Source organism: Lutra lutra, chromosome 7 (assembly GCF_902655055.1).
Source record: "Lutra lutra chromosome 7, mLutLut1.2, whole genome shotgun sequence".
NCBI lineage: Eukaryota > Metazoa > Chordata > Mammalia > Carnivora > Mustelidae > Lutra > Lutra lutra.
The window spans coordinates 50,004,518-50,025,357 of NC_062284.1; the positions used below are offsets into that span (position 1 = coordinate 50,004,518).

Below are 20,840 nucleotides of genomic sequence, written 5' to 3' on the forward strand. Positions count from 1 at the left end.
AAACGGAAAATGACTTCCCGGCTAGCGCATTCCCGGGATCTCTTTCCGGTTAGCCCGGGGGTGTCCGCGTGAGAGTTGGAGATTTCCTGCTGCTGGGGCTGGGAGGTGCTAGTCCACCGCGCTTGATTCGAGAGCTGTCCCAGCTGAGAAAGTAGGATGTCGGACACGTGGAGTTCTATCCAGGCCCACAAAAAGCAGCTAGACTCGCTACGAGAGAGGCTGCAGCGGAGGCGGAAGCAAGACTCGGGGCACTTGGGTGAGGCGCGCGGCTGTCCGGGTCGGTGTTTAGCCAGGGTGGGCGGGAGAGAAACCTGGAGAAAAAGAGCTCCCAAGTCAGCACCCTTTCCCAAGCGGCCATTTCTTTAATGCCTGGTACGTCGGGACTCTCTTCTTCATCCTCAGCAAACAGGCACTTCGTCCTCCTGTACATAGTTGCAGTTAGTTCTACCCCGGGCCTTGGTTCCTCCAGTTCACAGTCTCAGGGCAGAAGCCTGGTCCCTGCCATCCCACCCCACCCCTGGTCACTTGGCTGACTCCTCTTAAGTCTGAGAGAACGTTGCCTTTGCTAGGCCTCTCCGCCCCCCATCCCTTGAAGCAGTTAAGTCCCCCCGCCCTTTTTTTTTTTTTTTTTTTTTTTTTTTGCTGCTATGGCGCTTTCTTATAGCGAGTGCTTTGTAGTGGTGGTTTCTTTGTCACTGTAGCCACAAGGAGAGCAAGGACCGAACCTTTATATCTACAGTGCTCAGCTCAGTGACCCTCACAGAGTTGTAGATGAGTAGCAGAACTCGCATTGTCTTAAGCGATTTACGCCCTAGTCAGAAATCTAAAAATATTTGCTTTATGTTTTTAAACTTAATCTCCCCTCCCCTTGCCCCCTGTGTCAGTCAGAAGACTTGAAGGAACCTCGGATGATTGTCCACTTTTACCTACCCCTAACCCCAGCACAAACCCTGGATTATTTAAGGCAAATCAGTTATAAAGATCCACAAAGATAGTGAATCCATATCATCCTTGGGGTAGTTTGTTCCAGTGTTTATCAGTATACTGGAGCCCATCTCTAAATCTTGTCTTGCTACATACCAGGTCCATGTGCTCATGTTCTGGCCCCTGGAACCTAGAAGATGTTCTGTCAGGACTTCCACACTATAATAAACAAACATCTATTGAGTATTTACAGTGTCCATAAGTCTAGATGGACAAAGATAAGTAACCTATTGTCCCTGCTCTCAGACAGTTTAAAATTTATTTGGGGATAAAGGATTGATGCTTATAAAAATTTAGGACTACAATATGGTATATGTAAAATGCTGAATGAATGAATCCATAGTAAGTATAGACAGGGAAGGGAAGAGTAACAAGAGTTGGCTATAGATGCAAAGGCATTAAGAGTTAGCACTTGTGATATGATCTTGACGGCTACATAGGACTTAGATAAGTAAAGAGAAGTTAAGAGTGCAGGGCAAGTAGAGGAAGAAGTAGTGCAAGTCCTACGATCAGGGATTACTTAGTACTCAATTTTAAGGTCCATTTCACTTTTCTTTCTTTTTTTTTTTTTAAGATTTTATTTATTTATTTGACAGAGATCACAAGTAGGCAGAGAGGCAGGCAGAGAGAGAGGAGGAAGCAGGCTCCCCGCTGAGCAGAGAGCCCGATGCGGGGCTCGATCCCAGGACCCTGAGATCATGACCTGAGCCGAAGGCAGAGGCTTTAACCCACTGAGCCATCCAGGCGCCCCCCACACTTTGGTATTAACCAAACTTTGTGCCATGTGCAAACCTAACTACTAGTGTCATACTTCATACAGTTTCTCACTAAGCATGTTTAATAATTTTAACAAGACTGTATTATTCCTTGAATATACTCTTTTTTTATATAAATATTTCTTTTCTTTTTTTTTTCTTTAAGATTTTTATTTATTTATTTGACAGACAGAGATCACAAGTAGGCAGAGAGGCAGGCAGAGAGAGAGAAGGAAGCAGGCTCCCCGCTGAGCAGAAAGCCCGATGCGGGGCTACATCCCAGGACCCTGGAATCATGACCTGAGCCGAAGGCAGAGGATTTAACCCACTGAGCCACCCAGGCGCCCCTGATATAAATATTTCTTGACTTAATCTTTTGACCCACTTAATAAATATATGGTTACGATTCCTAGTACATCTGCCTAAAGAATATGGTTAAGACTTATATAAAAATTTTTTTAAGGTTGTGCTTAAACATATATTGTCTTCTGGCCTACAGCTTTGGCTGGCCCATCTGGTACTATGGGAATAGATAGAGATAAAATACAAAATAAATCAGCTTGTCACTGTTCTTTCTTTGAATTATTTTGGTTATTCCAAAGAATCTATTTCTTTGAGCATTAGGATTCTTAGGAAGACATGAGACACACTCTATTAGTTTATTAATCAAGTTTCCATGTAAGATAAAATTAAAAGGATACTAATAATTTAGATCATTCCATTCTTTTCTCACAGGAAATAAAAATTTTCTTACTACCTCTTGATTTTTATAACATTACTGAAATCTGATACTTAATTGTTTACTTCAAAGCTCAGTGAGAAAAGACAAGGGTATTAAGTGAACTAAAATGTATTCATATCATTGATGAATGTAGATACCATGGACAGAGAAGCTTTGGGAGATCTTGCTTAGTTTTGCATTTTTATTTTTATTATTTTTATTTTTTATTTTATTTTATTTTATTTTTTTAAAGATTTTATTTATTTATTTGACAGACAGAGATCACAAGTAGTCAGAGAGGCAGGCACAGAGAGAGAGGAAGGGAAGCAGACTCCCTGCTGAGCAGAGAGCCTGATGTGGGGCTTGATCCCAGGACTCTGGAATCATGACCTGAGCTGAAGGCAGAGGCTTTAACCCACTGAGCCACCCAGGCGCCCTATTTTTATTTTTTTTAAAGATTATTTATTTATTTGAGAGAGAGCATGAGAAGAAAGAAGGTTAGAGGGAGAAGCAGACTCCCTGCGGAGCTTGGGAGCCCCATGTGGGACTCGATCCTGGAACTCCTGGGATCATAACCTGAGCTGAAGGCAGTCGCTTAACCCACTGAGCCATCCAGGTGCCCCAGTTTGGCATTTTTAAAGTACAGCTTTTTTTTTTTTTTTTTTTTTTTTTCCAATTGTGGCAAAATACACATAATATAAAAGATACCATCTTAACCATTTTTAAGTGTATAGCTCAGTAGCTTGAAGTATATTCACATTGTTTTGCAGCCTATCTCAAGAACTTTTTCATCTTGCAAAACTGAAATTCTATAAACATTAAACAGAAACTCTCTATTTTCCTTTCCTGTGCAGTGCCTGGCAACCACCGTTCTACTTTTTGTTTCCATGAGTTTGACTATAGATACAAACAGACTTATAACGTGTTTGTCCCTTCATGGCTTGCTTATTTCGCTTAGCATAATGTCTTCAAGGTTCATCCTGTTGTAGCATGTGTCAGAATTTCTTTCTTTCTTTCTTTCCTTTTTGGTAAGATTTCATTTATTTGTCATAGAGAGAGAGCACAAACAGAGAGTGGTAGGCAGAGGGAGAAGCAGGTTCCCTGCTGAGTAAGGATCCCAATGTAGGACTCCATCCCAGGACCCTGGGATCATGACCCAAGCCAAAGGCAGACACCTGACTTACTGTGCGACCCAGGCATCCCTGTGTTAGAATTTGTTTTCTTTTTAAGGCCGGGGAAGATTCCATTGCATATTTACACCACATTTTGTTTATTCATTTATCTGTCAGAGGTCACTTGTGTTCCTTCCAGCTTTTGGCTGTTGTGAATAATGCAGCTATAACCATCAGTGTACAAATACCTCTTCAGGATCCAGCTTCAAATTTTTTGGATGTTTATCCAGAAGTGAAATTTCTAGATCATATGGTAAATTCTATTTTCTTTTTTTTTTTTTTTTTTTTTAAGATTTTATTTATTTATTTGACAGACAGAGATTACAAGTAGGCAGAAGGCAGTCAGAGAGAGGAGGAAGCAGGCTCCCCGTTGAGCAGAGAGCCCGATGCGGGGCCTGATCCCAGGACCCTGGGATCATGACCTGAGCCGAAGGCAGAGGCTTTAACCCACTGAGCCACCCAGGCGCCCAGTAAATTCTATTTTCAATTTTTTAAAAGATTTAATTAATTTGTTTTAGAGAGAGCACCTGTGAATGGGCATGGTTTGTGGGGAGAGGGAGAGGGAGGGGAAAGAATCGCTAGCAGACTTCATGCTCACAGAGCCCAATACAAGGCTGGGTCTCAGGACCCTGAGATCATAACCTGAGCTGAAACAGTCAGTCAGTTAACCTACTGAGCCACCCGGGTTCCCCCTATTTTCAGTTTTTTGAGGAACCACCATACTCTTTTTTTGGGGGGGGGTTAAGATTTATTTATTTAGGGGCGCCTGAGTGGCTCAGTCAGTTAAGCGTCTGCCTTCAGGTCATGATCTCAGGCAGGGTCCTGGGATTGAGTACTGCGAGGGGCTCCCTGCTCAGCGGGGAGTCTGCTTCTCCCTTTGCCTCTCTCTGCCTCTGCCTCTCTCTCTCCATCATGAATAAATAAATAAATAAAAACTTTAAAAAAGGGGCGCCTGGGTGGCTCAGTGGGTTAAGCCGCTGCCTTCGGCTCAGGTCATGATCTCAGGGTCCTGGGATCGAGCCCCGCATCGGGCTCTCTGCTCAGCGGGGAGCCTGCTTCCTCCTCTCTCTTTGCCTGCCTCTTTGCCTGCTTGTGATCTCTGTCTGTCAAATAAATAAATAAATAAAATCTTAAAAAAAAAAAAAAACTTTTAAAAAAACCCAAACAGATTTATTTATTTATTTTAGAGAGAGAGTGTGTGCATTGGTGCACCGGGGTGGGGGGCCCAATGGCACAGAGAGTCTGAAGCAGACTTTACACTGAATCTCCATCTCGTGACCCTGAGAGTGCAATCTGAGCTGAAACTAAGAGTCAGATGCCTAACCAATTAATTGTGCCATCCAGGCACCCCCACCAAATTGTTTTCCATAGAGATGAAGTACAGCTCTTTTTTTTTTTTTTTTTAAGATTATTTATTTATTTGAGAGAGAGAACACAAATGGGGAGAGGAGCAGAGGGCAAGGGAGACAGTAGACTCCCCACTGAGTAGGGAGCTGAATGCAGGACTTTGATCCCAGGACCTGGAGATCACGGCCTGAGCTAAATGCAGAAACTTAACCAACTGAGCCACCCAGGCGCCCCCTACAGTGTTAAATTAGTATTTTATTTATTAAAGTTTTTTTGGTTGTGGTTTTGTTTTGTTTTTGAGAGAAAGAAACCTGAGAAGGGGGAGGGTCAGAGGGAGAAGCAGACTCCCTGCTGAGCAGGAATTCTTTTTTTTCCCCATGCGGGACTTGATCCTGGGACTCCAGGATCATGACTGGAGCTGAAGGCAGTTGTTTAACCAACTGAGCAACCCAGGTGCCCTACAGTGTTATATTAATAGGCTGGCCATATTTTTATGTCTAAGCTAATATTTTATCTTTAGTGGAACTTTTTTTTTTTTAAGATTTTATCTGTTTGTTTGATAGAGAGTACAAGCAGGGGGAGCAGCAGGCAGGAGAGAGAGAGGAAGGCTACCTGCTCAGCTGGAATCTCAATCCCAGGGGTTCAATGTGGGACTTGATTCCAGGAACCTGGGATCATGCCTGAGACAAAGGCAGACGCCCAACTGACTGAGCCACCCAGTCACCCCTTGACATAAATTTTAATGAGGGACAATGTTCTCATTTTCTTTTAAGTTACATGGGCAAAAAATAAGCAAAATATACAAAATCGAGATATAATAGGTCTCCATAGGAGACATATACAAATGGCCAACAGGTATATGAAAAGCTCTTCTGCATTATTAATCATCAAGGAAATGCAAATCAAAACCATAATGAGATATCACCTCATATTTGTTAGGATAGCTATTATTAAAAAATCAAAAAGTAAGTATTGGCAAGGGGAAAAGGGAACCCTGATTCATTTTTGGTGGGAATGAATATTGGTATAGCCATTATGGAAAACAGTGTGGTGGTTCCTCAAGAAATAAAAAATAGAACTACCGTATTTTCCAGCACTCTCAATCCTAGGTATCCAAAGGAATTGAAATCCGGGTCTCTAGGAGGTACCTGCACATCAGTGTTTGTTGTGTTGCTTACAATAGACAAGATACAGAAACAACCTAACCGACAGTCATTGGATGATTGGATAAAGAAAATGGAATATGCATACAATGGAATATTCAGCCTTAACGAAAGGAAATCCTGGTGCTTATGACAATATGGGTGGACCTGCAGGACATTATCCTAAGTGAAATAAGTCAGAAACAGAAAAACAAATACTGTATAATCTCATTTAGATCATCTTTGAGACACAGAGTCTAAAATAGTAAAATCACAGAAGTGGAGAGTAGAATGCGGATTGCTAGGGGCTGGAGTAGGAAAATGGGGAGGTGATGGTCATAAAGTACAAAGTTTCAATTATGCAAGATAAATAAGTTGTAGAGATATACTATATAGCATACTGCCTATAGCTAACTATACTGTATTGTATACTTGAAATTTTCTAAGATGGTAGGGGATGCCTGGCTGGCTCAGGCTTGGAGCATGTGACTCCGTCTCGGGGCTGTGAGCTCCGGCCCCACACTGGGTGTAGAGATTACTTAAAAAAATAAATAAAAGATAATTTTTTTCTAAGAGGGTAGCTCTTACTTAGGTGATCTTAACACAAAAATAATAATAAAGGCTGTGGAATGACCCTTTGGGAGGTGATAGATAGGTTTATGGCCTTCACAGTAGTGATGGTGTCATGGGTGTGTATCCTTATTTACAAACTCATTAAGTTATCAAGTTATATCTGTTAAATATATTCGACTTTTTATTTTTTATTTTTTTATTTATTTTTTAAAAAAGATTTCATTTATTTATTTGACAGAGATCACAACAAGTAGGCAGAGAAGCAGGAAGAGAGAGAGAGGAGGAAGCAGGCTCCCTGCTAAGCAGGAAGCCCGATGCGGGGCTCGATCCAGGACCCTGGGATCATGACCCGAGCCGAAGGCAGAGGCTTTAACCCACTGAGCCACCCAGGCACCCCTATTTTTTATTTTATTTTTTTAAGATTTATTTATTCACCAGAGAGCAAAGCGGGTGCAGAAGCAGGGGGAGAGGCACAGGGAGAGGGAGAAGCAGGCTCCCCACTGAACAGGGAGCTGGATGCGGGACTCAATCCCAGGACTCCAGGATCACTACCTGAGCCAAAGGCAGTCGCTCAACTGCCTGAGCCACCTAGGGCACCCCATTTCAGCTTTTTACATGTCAGTCATACCTTAAAGTGGTTTGTTTATTTTATTTACTTACTTTAACTTAAGGTGGTTTAAAAAAAAAAGGTGGGTAGGTATTATCTATAGGGAGCTTAGGCCTTTTAAAATTTTTATTTAGATATTATTACTACGTTTTTAGGTCTTTGTTTTTTAATTTCTTAAAAATTCAATTTATTTGGCAGAGAAAGAGAGCCCAAGAGCATAAGCAGGGGAAGCAAGAGAGGCAGGGGGAGAAGCAGACACCCCTGATGAGTAAGGAGCCCTATACGGGGCTCTTTATAGGACCCCCATGGTAGGCAGGTAGGGTCACAACCCCCGTGGTAGGCAGCCACCCAGGCGCCCCTAGGCCTTTATTTTTTAAAGATGTGTTTAGGGGCACCTGGGTGGCTCAGTGGGTTAAAGTCTCTGCCTTTGGCTCAGGTCATGATCCCAGGGTCCTGGGATCGAGCCCCGCATTGGGCTCTCTGCTCAGCAGGGAGCCTGCTTTCTCCTCTCTCTCTGCCTGCCTCTCTGCCTACTTGTGATCTCTGTCTGTCAAATAAATAAAATCTTTAAAAATAAATAAATAAAGATGTGTTTAGAGAGAGGGCCTGCCAGTGAGTGGGGGGAGGGGCAGAGGGAGAGAATCTTCTAGCACAGTCCCCGCTGAGTGTGTAGCCTGATGTGGGGCTTGATCTCAGGACCATTAAGATCATGACCTGAGCCAAAAACAAGAGTTGGATGCTTAACCGATGGAGCTGCCTAGGTGCCATAGCTGGTTTTCTAATAAACAAAATCTCATATTAGTGTCAGCAGCATGTGTAAGATACCTGGCCCAAAGTTTGAACATGAATTAAGGGGGAGTGGATAATTCATGGCTTACCTAAAATATAAAAAAATTCAGAGCTGCACAACAAAGGACCTGTATCCTGGATATGGACTTAAAACTTAGCCCCATCTTCCTTTAGCCCCATTTTCTGTTATCAGTATCTTTGGTTTAATAGCTAATATGATTTACTCCCTTTGGCATACTGTAGGAGTTTAAGATATATAATGAGTTATATCAGTGTATAATGTATAAAAACAAACATATGTGTAATGAGTTATATCAGTATATAATATATAGAACAATTTGTGGGTATAATGCCTGAAATCCTAATTTTAGAGTTTTTATTTATTTGAGAGAGAGACCATGTGTACATGTATATGAGAGCAAGAGCAAGAAGGGAGGGGCAGAAGGAGAGGGAGAAGCAGACTCTCCGCTGAGCAGGGAGCCTGAGGTGGGGCTGAGATCATGACTTGAGCCAAATGCAGACACTTAACTGACTGAGCCACCCAGGCGCACCCTGAAATCATAATTTCTTAAAAAATATTTTATTTATTTGTCAGAGAGCATGCACACAAGCAGGGGAGAGGCACAGGCAGAGGGAGAAGCAGGCTCACCGGTGAGCAAGGAGTGCGATGTGGGAGTCAGTCCCAGGACCCTGGGATCATGCATGACCCGAACCAAAGGCAGATGCTCACAATTGAGCCACCCAGCGTCCCTGAAATCCTAATTTTAAAGTACCTTGTTTCTTCTGCCTTAATGATATTTGCTATTGATTATGCTTTAATTGCTTAATGAAAGAAGTTTTGGGGTTTTTTTGCTTGTTTTAGATTTTATTTATTTATTTGACAGACTGCAAGAGAAGGAACACAAGCTGAGGGAGTGGGAGAGGGAGAAGCAGGCTGCCCACTGAATAGTGAGCCCAGCATGGGTCTGGATCCCAGGTCCCTGGGACCACAACCCGAGCTGAAGGCAGGCGCTTAATGACTGAGCCAACCAGGCACCCCTAAAGTTTTTGATTACTTCAAAAAAATTTAAAACTTGACTGATTTTTTTTTTTAAAGCTCAGAGTTTTATCCTAGTGTAAACTGTAATTGGGGTATTTTAGCTCAAGTTATTAGACTCCTAAAATCTCTGAATTGCGGGGACTTCAGTAGTCATCATTCTGTCCTCTTCAGTGCAGAAATTTTGTGTGTAGTCTTTCAATTAAGCTAAATAATAATTGTCACATATATTTTTAAAAGATTTTATTTATTTATTTGACAGAGAGGGAGAAAGAATACAAGTAGGGGAAGCAGCAGAGGGAGAAGGAGGCTCCCTGCTGAGCAGGGAACCCAATGTGGGGCTTGATCCCAGAACTCTGGGATTACGACCTGAGCCAAAGGCAGACGCCCTACCAGCTGAGCCACCCAGGCACCCTTTCACTTATATTTCTTATATATTTTTAGCTTGGGTCTGTTGCTCTTGAATTCTCTCATCCTGACCTTGAAAGTGCTTCAGGGATCCCTCCACGTATACAGTACCTCTTTACCAAACAAAACAAGAAACTTGTGTCAGTTCATCTGGCAAATTTTCTACTCATAAGATTCAGCAGAACATAAAGGAATCATAAGCAAATTGAAGAAAATTCCGTCAGATATTTAACATTTCCAGCTAGTATGGTATTGTGGAATTTATTTTCCAAATAGGGTTTAACTTATTTTCATAAAATGTAACTGTTCCAGCAAGGTGTTTGGTATATAGTTCAGCTTCAATTCCTTGGAATTTCTGAGTCAAATTTTACTAAAGTCAATTCCATTAGAGTAAAAGTGTCTAAGTAACTAAAATATTTCTAAATGTAAACTAGTGATCTGGTTATATCTTACAATATTTTTTAAAGATTTATCTATTTTTAGATATTTACTTACTTATTTTATCCTATTTAAAGATTTTATTTATTTATTTATTTTATAGGAACTTTTTTTTTTAAGATTTTTTATTTATTCATTTGACAGAGATCACAAGTAGGCAGAGGCAGGCAGAGAGAGAGAGAAGGGGAAGCAGGCTCCCCGCTGAGCAGAGAGCCTGATGTGGGACTCAATCCCAGGACCCCGGGACCACGACCCGAGCTGAAGGCAGAGGCTTTAACCCACTGAGCCACCTAGGCGCCTCCAAGATTTTATTTATTTATTTGACAGAGAGAGAGAGACCACAAGTAAGCCGAGAGGCAGACAGAGAGAGGGTGGAGGGGAAGCAGGCTCCCCGCTGAGCAGAGAGCCCAATTCGGGGCAGGATCCTAGGATCCTGAGATCATGACCTGAGCCAAAGGCAGAGGCTTAACCTGTTGAGCCACCCAGGCGCCCCTAGATATTTATTTTTAATTTATTTATTCAACAGAGAGCACACAAGCAGGGGGAGTGGCAAGCAAAGAGAGATGCAGACTCCCTCCTGAGCAGGGAGTCCAATGTGGGACTCGATTCCAGGACCCTGGGATCATGACCTGAGCTGAAGGCAGAGGCTTAACCAACTGAGCCACCCAGGTTCCCTGAGATTTTATTTATTTGAGAGAGTGAGAGAGAACATGAGAGGGGGGAAGGTCAGAGAAAGAAGCAGACTCCCGGCAGAGCTGGGAGCCCAGTGCAGGACTCTATCCCAGGATCATGATCTGAGCCAAAGGCAGTGACTTAACCTACTGAGCCACTCAGGCTCCCTGTATCTTATCATATTTAACAGAATTCTGATAAAGGTCCTGAGTTTAATATTTCATTTTTATTTTATTATTTAATCACAGCAGTCAGAATAGCTAAAATTATAGCTAAATAGCTAAAATTAACAAGGCAGGAAATGACAGATGTTGGCAAGGATGTGGAGAAAGGGGAACCCTCCTACACCGTTGGTGGGAATGCAAGCTGGTGCAGCCGCTCTGGAAAACAGTATGGTGGTTCCTCCAAAAGTTGAAAATAGAGCTACCCTACGACCCACGACCCAGCAATTGCACTACTGGGTATTTACCCCAAAGATACAAATATAATGATTCAAAGGGGCACATGTGCCCCAATGTTTATAGCAGCAATGTCCACAATGGCCAAACTATGGAAAGAACCTGGCTGTCCAACAATAGATGAATGGATAAAGAAGATGTGGTGTGGACACAGACACAGACACACATACACACACACACAGGAATATTACGCAGCCATCAAAAAACTTGGCATTTGCAATGATGTAGATGGAACTAGAGGGTATTATGTTAAGTGAAATAAGTCAATCAGAGAAAGACAATTATCATATGATCACATATGTGGAATTTGAGAAACCAAGTGGAGGATCGTGGGGGAAGAGATGAAAAAGTGAAATGGGACAAAACCAGAGAGGGAGACAGACCATAAGAGACTCTTAGTCTCAGGAAACAAACAGGGTTACTGGAGTGGAGGTGGGTGGGAGGGTTGGGGTGGCCGGATGATGGACACTGGGGAAAGTATATGCTATGGTGAGCGCTGTGAATTGTGTGAGACTGATGAATCACAGACCTGTACCCCTGAAGGAAATAATACATTGTGTTAATAAAAAAATATTCTATTTATGGAGAGAGAGAGTGAGCAAGAGAGAGCACAAGCCGGGAGGGGCAGATGAAGAAGCAGATTCTGCACTAAGCAGGGATCTGTATGAGGCGCTGGATCCCAGGACTGCAGGATCAAGACCTGAGCCGAAGGCAGACAGTTAACTGACACTTAACCAGGTGCCCCTAATGATTTATTTATTTATTTATTTATTTATTTATTAGATTTTATTTATTTATTTGACAGACAGAGAGCACAAGTAGGCAGAGAGGCAGGCAGAGAGAAGAGGAGGAAGCAGGCTCCCCGCGGAGCAGAGAGCCCGATGCGGGGCTCGATCCCAGGACCCTGGGATCATGACCTGAGCTGAAGGCAGAGGCTTTAACCCACTGAGCCACCCAGGCTCCCCACTAATGATTTATTTTTAAGTAATCTCTGTATCCACCATGGGGCTCAAATTCACGCCCCTAATGATTTATTTATTTATTTATTTATTTATTAGATTTTATTTATTTATTTGACAGACAGAGAGCACAAGTAGGCAGAGAGGCAGGCAGAGAGAAGAGGAGGAAGCAGGCTCCCCGCGGAGCAGAGAGCCCGATGCGGGGCTCGATCCCAGGACCCTGGGATCATGACCTGAGCTGAAGGCAGAGGCTTTAACCCACTGAGCCACCCAGGCTCCCCACTAATGATTTATTTTTAAGTAATCTCTGTATCCACCATGGGGCTCAAATTCACAACCCCAAGATCAAGAGTTGTATGCTCTACCAATGAGCCAGCCAGATGCCCCCTTCTTTATTTTAACTAAATAATCCTAGATATTAAGCTTTCTAAAGGGTAATATGTATCCTAATTTGAGTTCTTAAGTCTTATTAAGGTTACAATGGGTACCAGCTTGTGAAATAATAGGGTAAGTGATAAAAATACAGTCAGGAAGTATATTTGGTGACCAGGGCTTCTGCAAAGTTTTATTTATTTATTTATTTTTATTTTTTTAAAGATTTTATTTATTTATTTGACAGAGAGAGATCACAAGTAGACGGAGAGGCAGGCAGAGAGAGAGAGAGAGAGAGGGAAGCAGGCTCCCTGCTGAGCAGAGAGCCCGATGTGGGACTCGATCCCAGGACCCTGAGATCATGACCTGAGCCGAAGGCAGCGGCTTAACCCACTGAGCCACCCAGGTGCCCCATGCAAAGTTTTATAAGATTATTGTGTTTGAGTTTTAAAAGTCACATTCTAGGGGCGCCTGGTGGCTCAGTGGGTTAAGACCGCTGCCTTCGGCTCAGGTCATGATCCCAGGTCCTGGGTTCGAGCCCCACATCGGGCTTTCTGCTCAGCGGGAAGCCTGCTTCCTCCTCTCTCTCTGCCTGCCTCTCTGCTTACTTGTGATTTCTCTCTGTCAAATAAATAAATAAAATCTTTAAAAAAAAATGTGGGTTATTAAAAATGTTTTTTTAAAGGTTTACTTATTTATTAGAGAGAGAGAACATGCATATGTGCGAGCAAGTTGGGGAGGGTCAGAGGGAGAGAGAAACTCCAGCAGATTCCCCGCCAAGCCAGGAGCCCACCATAGGCCCGAGACACGGGATCCTGAGATCATGACCTGAGGTGAAATTAAGAGTTGGGATGCATTTTTTTTTAAAGATTTGGGTGCCTGGGTGGCTCAGTGGGTTAAGTCTCTGCCTTCGGTTCAGGTCATGATCCCAGGGTCCTGGGATCAAGCCCCGCATTGGGCCTCTCTGCTCAGCAAGGAGCCTGCTTCCCCCTCTCTCTCTGCCTACCTCTCTGCCTACTTGTGATCTCTCTCTCTGTGTCAAATAAATAAAATATTTAAAAAAAAATTGATTCATTTCTTTGACAGAAAGCAAGGGAGGGAACACAGGCGGGGGAGTGGGAGAGGGAGAAGCAGGCCTCTCACTGACCAGGGAGCCCAATGGCAGGACTTGATCTCACGACCCTGGGATCATGACCTGAGCCAAAAGTAGATGCTTAACGACTGAGCCATCCAGGTGCCCCAAGAGTTGGGATACTTAACCAACTTCGCTACCCAGGCACCCATAAATATTGGGTTAGTTACCATTTAGAGTGACTGAAGGGAGGTGGTATGGACTTTTAAATCTACCATGCTGCTAATTTCCTTTGAAGCACAGCAGGGACAGGAATTAGGAAAATACCTTATTCAGTAGAGAAAAGGTAAGTGGTTCCCACAAAATCCAAAAAATTCAGCAAAGCAGTGAATGCTTGAGTATGTTTGAGGAAAGGTGATCTAGTGCTAAATTTGGTCAGAGAATTCTCTGCATGAAATGAAAGTACATGCTGTGACCGTTGGAGAACTTGACTCCTCTGAGGAGTGTATAGATAGCCCTACAGTGGTTACCCTTTATCCTTTTTTTCACTTTTCTTTACTCCTAGATCTACGAAATCCAGAGGCAGCACTGTCTCCCACCTTCCGCAGTGACAGCCCAGTGCCTACTGCACCCACTTCTGGTGGCCCTAAGCCCAGCACAGCTTCAGCAGTTCCTGAGCTAGCTACAGACCCTGAATTAGAGAAGAAATTGCTACATCACCTTTCTGATCTGGCCTTAACATTGCCCACTGATGCTGTGTCTATCCGTCTTGCCATCTCCACGGTAATGACCTGATAAGACAGGGTTGGGATATACCACTTCTTTGCTTCAGTTCGTGGTCAGTGTCTTACTGTCTTTTCCTCCCCTCCCCTCCTTCTCTAGCCAGATGCCCCTGCCACTCAAGATGGGGTAGAAAGCCTCCTACAGAAGTTTGCAGCTCAGGAGCTGATTGAGGTAAAACGAGGTCTCTTACAAGATGACGCACATCCCACTCTTGTGACCTATGCTGATCATTCCAAGCTCTCTGCCATGATGGGCGCTGTGGCAGAAAAGAAGGGCCCTGGGGAGGTAACAGGGACTATCACAGGACAGAAGCGGCGTGCAGAGCAGGATTCAGCCACAGTAGCTGCCTTTGCTAGTTCTTTGGCCTCTGGTCTGGCCTCTTCAGCATCAGAAGCAGCCAAGGAGCCAACCAAGAAATCGAGGAAACATGCTGCCTCGGATGTTGATCTGGAGATAGAGAGCCTTCTGAACCAACAGTCTACCAAGGAACAACAGAGTAAGAAGGTAGGGGTAGATGGAAATGCATTCATGCATACACTTTGTTTTTTTGTTTTTGTTTTTAAGATTTTATTTTTAAGTAATCTACACCCATTATGGGGCTCAGACTTAAAACCCTAAGATTAAGAGTTGAATGTTCTACCAACTGAACCAACCTGGCGCTCCTTACATAGATATTTTTAGTTACAGCTTTGGTTGGGGAGGAATTTACCCCTAGGGCAAGGAGCAGTTCTTAGGGTTGAGGGTTTAGAATAATGGTTTTCAATTTCAATTTCATTGGGGATTATTGTCCCCCCTACCTTCCCCCAGAGAACATATAGCAATGTCTGAAGACATTGTGATTGTCACAACACAGGAGTGCTACAGGCATCCATTGCATAGAGGCAAACGATGCTGTTAAGTATCCTACAATCATAGTAGGATAGTCCCCACACAACAAAGAAATACTTCACCCCAAATGTCACTAATGCCAGTGTGAAGAAACTCCAGTTTTGAGGATGCTTGTTATTGGAAGAATCATCAGGTAAGTGGAAGAGGAGCCCAAGTATGGGAATAGCAGGAGATGAATGGACATTAATCCTGGAAGGTAGTAACAAGGACCATTAATTATAGAAACTGATGATTAAACAGTGTAAATTGGCAGTTAACTGTGGTTCTGAATATAAATAACGGACCCATTTGCTACTTCTAGGTGTGTAAATATGAACAAGTTAATTTAACTTGAGTCTTAGTCTTCTAATCTGTTAGGTGATGATAACCCTCCTTTACAGAACTGTTGCATAGACTCAGCTAAACAGTAAAGTGCTTTGTGCTTCAGTGTCTTGGTTATGTAAATATAAGTGGTTTTGGTGGGAAGGATTGCTTTCCTGGGGAGGGGAGGCTAGCTTAATGCCTGGCAGTAGGAACCAGGTTTCTTATAATTCCATCCCAAATGCAGATCTGTAAGAAGGGACTGAACCCATGACAAAACTCTTCTAGGACTCCACTTTTCCCATATTAGGTTAGCTCATTTACCTCTTACAACAGGACATTGTCAGGTAGAATTTAGGGAGGTGGTTTAGGGCTCATTTTATCTGCAAACCTTTTAAGTCTAAGGCTTCTTTTGTCACAGGTCAGTCAGGAGATCCTAGAGCTATTAAACACAACAACAGCCAAGGAACAGTCCATTGTTGAAAAGTTTCGATCACGAGGTCGGGCCCAAGTACAGGAGTTCTGTGACTATGGAACCAAGGAGGAGTGCATGAAAGCCAGTGATGCTGACCGGCCCTGCCGCAAGCTGCACTTCAGGTGTCTCGGGAGGGAGAGAGGTTGGGTGGGGCTCCCAGAAGCACTCATTACTTTTTAGCACATTCCTTCCAGTCACTGGGGTTCTGTCTTTTATCCTCTTGTTAAATGTTTTTAATGATTTGTCTTAGACCTCCAGATTCTCAAGGTGTACTTTCTGAAGTAGTGTTCTATGGGAGAGAATACAGACTGTATTCCCAAATAGATGTGAGATTTTTTTAAATAATGCCCCTTTCTTCTTGCATTAGCAAGACATCTCTCTCTGAGGCCCAGTAAAAGTTAAATTCCCTGGAAGGATGATCGTAGGAGAAATAGGAGCCTGGGCTCTTAGGTCAGTGTTTCATTCAGCTTTAACCAGCAAGCCCTTCTTTCCTGTCCTAAGAAAGTTGTCTTTGCTCAGAGAGGAATTAAATTCTTTAGTGTGAGTTATGGTTTTCTATGTCACCTGCTTCCATTCTCTGAAAACTCTTGGAGGAAGCTCTAAAGATAAAATTAGGAGAGGGTAATAAAAGGCAAAATTTTGAAACAGTTTGGAACTTCAACTATGGGATCTAACTCTGGAACAGCATCTTGATTCTCATTCTCCCTTTTTATTTTCCCAGACGAATTATCAATAAACACACTGATGAGTCATTAGGTGACTGCTCTTTCCTTAACACATGTTTCCACATGGACACCTGCAAATATGTTCACTATGAAATTGATGCTTGCATGGATTCTGAGGCTCCTGGGAGCAAAGACCATACACCTAGCCAAGAGCTTGCTCTTACACAGAGTGTTGGAGGGGACTCCAATGCAGATCGACTCTTCCCACCTCAGGTACCTGTCTGCTCAGAAAACTTATTTCAACTTAGGGACTTATATTTGAGTAGGGCAGCCATACATGTAGGAAAGCAGGCATAATCAGCAATCTGTCTTGCTGATTGGGAATGGTGTGGGCTATACATACTTACAAGGGACTAGGAAAATCAAATGGAAAAGAGGGACTGGGGCCATGAACCTGAGAGTGAAGGAAGGAAAGATGACCAAATACCACCTCATGCAGTGGATCTGTTGTGATATCCGCTACCTGGACGTCAGTATCTTGGGCAAGTTTGCAGTTGTGATGGCTGACCCACCCTGGGATATTCACATGGAGCTGCCCTATGGGACCCTGACAGATGATGAGATGCGCAGGCTCAACATACCAGTACTGCAGGATGATGGCTTTCTCTTCCTCTGGGTCACAGGCAGGTAATGCAGTTCCAAGATATGTAGGTATGGGCAGATGTAGTACAGAGTGAGTACTGGGTGGGAATAAAATCCTGGGTTTCGCTAGCCGTGCTATTAAATGTATGACTAAGTCAGCCTTTTTTGCTACTGAGACCTAATGAGTGTTTATAACACAACTGATAACCTGAATTCTAACTTTATATTTGTTCCTTATGAAAGGTAAGCCTATTGGTAATAGATACTGTTTTATGTTTTCATTCTTAGATCCATCCTGGTGCCCTAGTGGTGTCTTGCATGTAAATGTTCACTGAATGTCTCCTGAAAACACTTTGGTATCTTAGATTAAAAATATGGACATGAAAGTAGCTGTTTAACCCTTTTCTTTTTAGGGCCATGGAGTTGGGCAGAGAATGTCTGAACCTCTGGGGGTAAGTAGTGATCATTGTGTTGCTTTTTTTCTCCCCAAGGAAATAGAAACATAATTGCTGTAGTTAAGATGTGTTCTCTTTTCCCAGAGTATTCCCTGTCCTTTCCTCTGTAGACATTACTACCCTTAAACTGTGAAAGCCTGATTAAAGCTCTAGCCTGATTAAAGCTCTAGTTCTCTTTCTTATGTCCCACAGTTATGAACGGGTAGATGAAATTATCTGGGTGAAGACAAATCAACTGCAGCGCATCATTCGGACAGGCCGTACAGGTCACTGGTTGAACCATGGGAAGGAACACTGCTTGGTGAGCAGCAGTGGGGCCCAGTTCAGTAGGTGGAGCAGAAAGAGGAATTGTTGGACTTCTTATTGAGAAAAAGTTCAAATGCTGGGGGTTCCATAATTTGTTCTCTGTGGTGAGCAGGTTGGTGTCAAAGGAAATCCCCAAGGCTTCAACCAAGGTCTGGATTGTGATGTGATCGTAGCTGAGGTATGTGCTTCCCCAGGCATCCAAACCTTCCACACTATTCAAGCCAGCTGTGTTCCAGGTTCTCTCATTTGATCATAAATATAAATGGAAAGGGCTAGACTTGGAATCTTTGGTAATTTAAAAGTAACTAGAGCTTTACTTTCCTAGGTTCGTTCTACCAGTCATAAACCAGATGAAATCTATGGCATGATTGAGAGACTATCCCCTGGCACTCGCAAGATTGAGTTATTTGGACGACCACACAATGTGCAGCCCAACTGGTAAGGTGGACCAGGACATAACAGCCCTCCTGTTTATGGTCAAGGATGGATGATAGTAGAGCTTTACCTCCTATTTGAGTAGTCTAAAAACGCACTTCAGAGGATTCATAAGCCACCCAAGCTTGTACTGAAACTGTTTTATGGAGCTTTACAACGTTTACTAGAGACCCAACAGGTTTTAAGACTCAAAAACCACTACTCTCCAAAGGGTCTCTGCTAATGATCTTCCTGTTATTCTGTGGGATGTATTGAATCTGCTCCCTGGTGGTTAAGAATCCATTTAATCTGTCAACAGTTTCAGTATCTTAGACTATTTGTAGAAGGAAGACATGTTGCTACCATTTTATTTATCCAAAGAATACTTATTGGTAGCAACTTTGTGCAGTACACCTGATTAGCTGTCTGTTATTAACCCTTAAGTAAGACAGATCCAGCCTGTTTGAACACCAAAATCTGTGCCCAATTCCTAATCATACTACCAAATATTATTCTAATTATTAAGGCCTTCTTGAAGGAATTGGCATGAATATTAGATGATAGGCAGCCTTAATAAAAGATATGCATCTTTTAACAATATTAAGCCTTTAATTCCAGGATTTTTTGGTTTGCCCCTAATTTATCCTTACTTCAGGATCACCCTTGGAAACCAACTGGATGGGATTCACCTATTAGACCCAGATGTGGTTGCCCGGTTCAAGCAAAGGTATCCAGATGGTATCATCTCTAAGCCTAAAAATCTATAGAAGCACTTCCTTATAGAGCTAAGCACCTACACCCATGGCTCTGCAGGCTGCATCTGAAGAGTAATATTTGTACAGTAGTTTTTTTTCCCCTTATTTAAATAAAAGTTTGTATTGTAGTTGGGATTTCAAGGTCAAAATCTGGCTGTGCCACTAACCGTGTGTGATCTTGTGTAACCTATCTCTCAGTAGGATTTCTTATATGTAAGCTGGGAATGTGACCTACCTCATTGGGTTATTGTAAGGGTTCAAACTAAATGAGTGCATGGAAAGCATTAAAATGTTGATTATACTATATAGGATCAAAGTGGTTAGCAGTTAGTATTATGTGACGACATAATCAAGAAGGGGGTTCTCTGGGACAGCTTTTCTTAAGGTAAGATTTGATTCACTTCAGGTTATCATCATTAAGGCTAACATGCTCTAAATATTTGTTTACTCTTTTACAGTTATGTGGCTTTGCTTGTCTTTCCTTTTTAAAAATGCATCCTTAGGGTGTACAGAGAATTAGCATATATATTATGTAAGTGAAAACACCTCTAGCCTATCTTATAAAAGAAATTTCATCAAACACAACTGAACACAACTTCGTTAGACTTTAGTAAAACCTCTTATATTAAGGATATAGACTTCTGCCTTTTACACTCATAAACTGTGATAAATCCAAGGAGGATCATGGACTACAGAAATAACATTATTTGAAAAGAGAAATAAATAAGAAACCCCCAGGCGATGGTATTTTCCCTATAGCCCGGGTGCTTGCTCTGTTGAAAACTTTTGTTCTCAAAGCAATGTGTATGTGTGATAGCAGTTGTTCCTGTGTAAGAGATAACCTTTAATGCAGTTTTTCATCCCCTTTAAAATGGATGCACACAGTGTTTTAGCCTAGGTTCAAAACCGAGTATTCTCCCATCATTTTAATAATTGTTTAGGCATGTCCTATGACAATTATCCCAAGTTTCCTCAAACAACCCCCCACCAGCACCACCCCTATGTTCTGCTTGTTCATATTCCCTTCACCCTTTCCTCTGCTATTATCACTGGTATCTCTGTACTTTAAAGTAAAAAGCAATTCCAGGTTACAGCAAACTCAATGGCCTTGCTCCAAAGTATGGCCCCTGCTGAAGAGACAGAAAAGGGAAGAAGCGTGAAGGACCATCATGGGTTGAAATCAGGCACTACCAGAAGCCCAGCTTTTTTTTTTTTTTTTTTAAAAGAGGCTCTTAGACATGTTTCCAGCAGATAAGTCTTGACCGACTTGGAGAACAGGAAGGACTACTTCACAAACACCACTGTGTTTGAATTTCTAGAAGCCACCCAGGCCAAGAAGACATCCCTAAGAGAGAAGAGATACACATAAACTTAGAATTATAGCCTAGTCTTTTGGAACTCTGTCATAAATAGCTTCATTAAGATGAAATGATATCACTCTATGAATTTAAGAGCAGCGGGCCTTAATTAAGTTTAGTAGTCCTGATTTACTGAAGCAGATTTGACTTAGGAAAATACCAATACTTTCATATATAGAGGTAAATTCCAGGAAAATTGGGGAGATGGGCAAAATCTTCAGAATCTGTTTCACCCCTACCACCCACCCCTTCTTTCTCCTGTCACACTTAGCATAATGGTCCTGCTCAAATTCT

General features: G+C 42.5%; 2 protein-coding genes across 2 annotated transcripts in view; one reads left to right on the top strand and one right to left on the bottom strand.

Annotated features, from left to right (window-relative positions):
* On the top strand, window positions 1–20,401 carry METTL3 (methyltransferase 3, N6-adenosine-methyltransferase complex catalytic subunit). The gene is made up of 11 exons (XM_047735773.1): window positions 1–256; window positions 14,071–14,288; window positions 14,388–14,792; window positions 15,898–16,073; window positions 16,673–16,889; window positions 17,116–17,303; window positions 17,672–17,710; window positions 17,906–18,014; window positions 18,132–18,197; window positions 18,345–18,457; window positions 19,089–20,401. The coding sequence occupies exons 1-11, from the start codon at window positions 157–159 to the stop codon at window positions 19,198–19,200; spliced, it is 1,743 nt and encodes a 580-aa protein (XP_047591729.1). The 5' UTR covers window positions 1–156; the 3' UTR covers window positions 19,201–20,401.
* The window catches only part of TOX4 (TOX high mobility group box family member 4), a 15,423-nt gene continuing 14,682 nt past the window's right edge, over window positions 20,100–20,840 (bottom strand). Inside the window, exon 9 of the mRNA XM_047735772.1 lies at window positions 20,100–20,533. Coding sequence (XP_047591728.1) covers window positions 20,473–20,533 — 61 coding nt within the window. The 3' untranslated portion in view covers window positions 20,100–20,472. The remainder of the gene's footprint in view (window positions 20,534–20,840) is intronic.

Bases quoted from the DNA above. Each gene is read 5' to 3' on its own strand.
- METTL3 (XM_047735773.1), top strand. From the start codon at position 157: ATGTCGGACACGTGGAGTTCTATCCAGGCCCACAAAAAGCAGCTAGAC. The intron at 16,074-16,672 runs GTGTCTCGGGAG...TTATTTTCCCAG, and splicing joins TGCCGCAAGCTGCACTTCAG to ACGAATTATCAATAAACACA. The intron at 18,015-18,131 runs GTGAGCAGCAGT...TGTGGTGAGCAG, and splicing joins ATGGGAAGGAACACTGCTTG to GTTGGTGTCAAAGGAAATCC.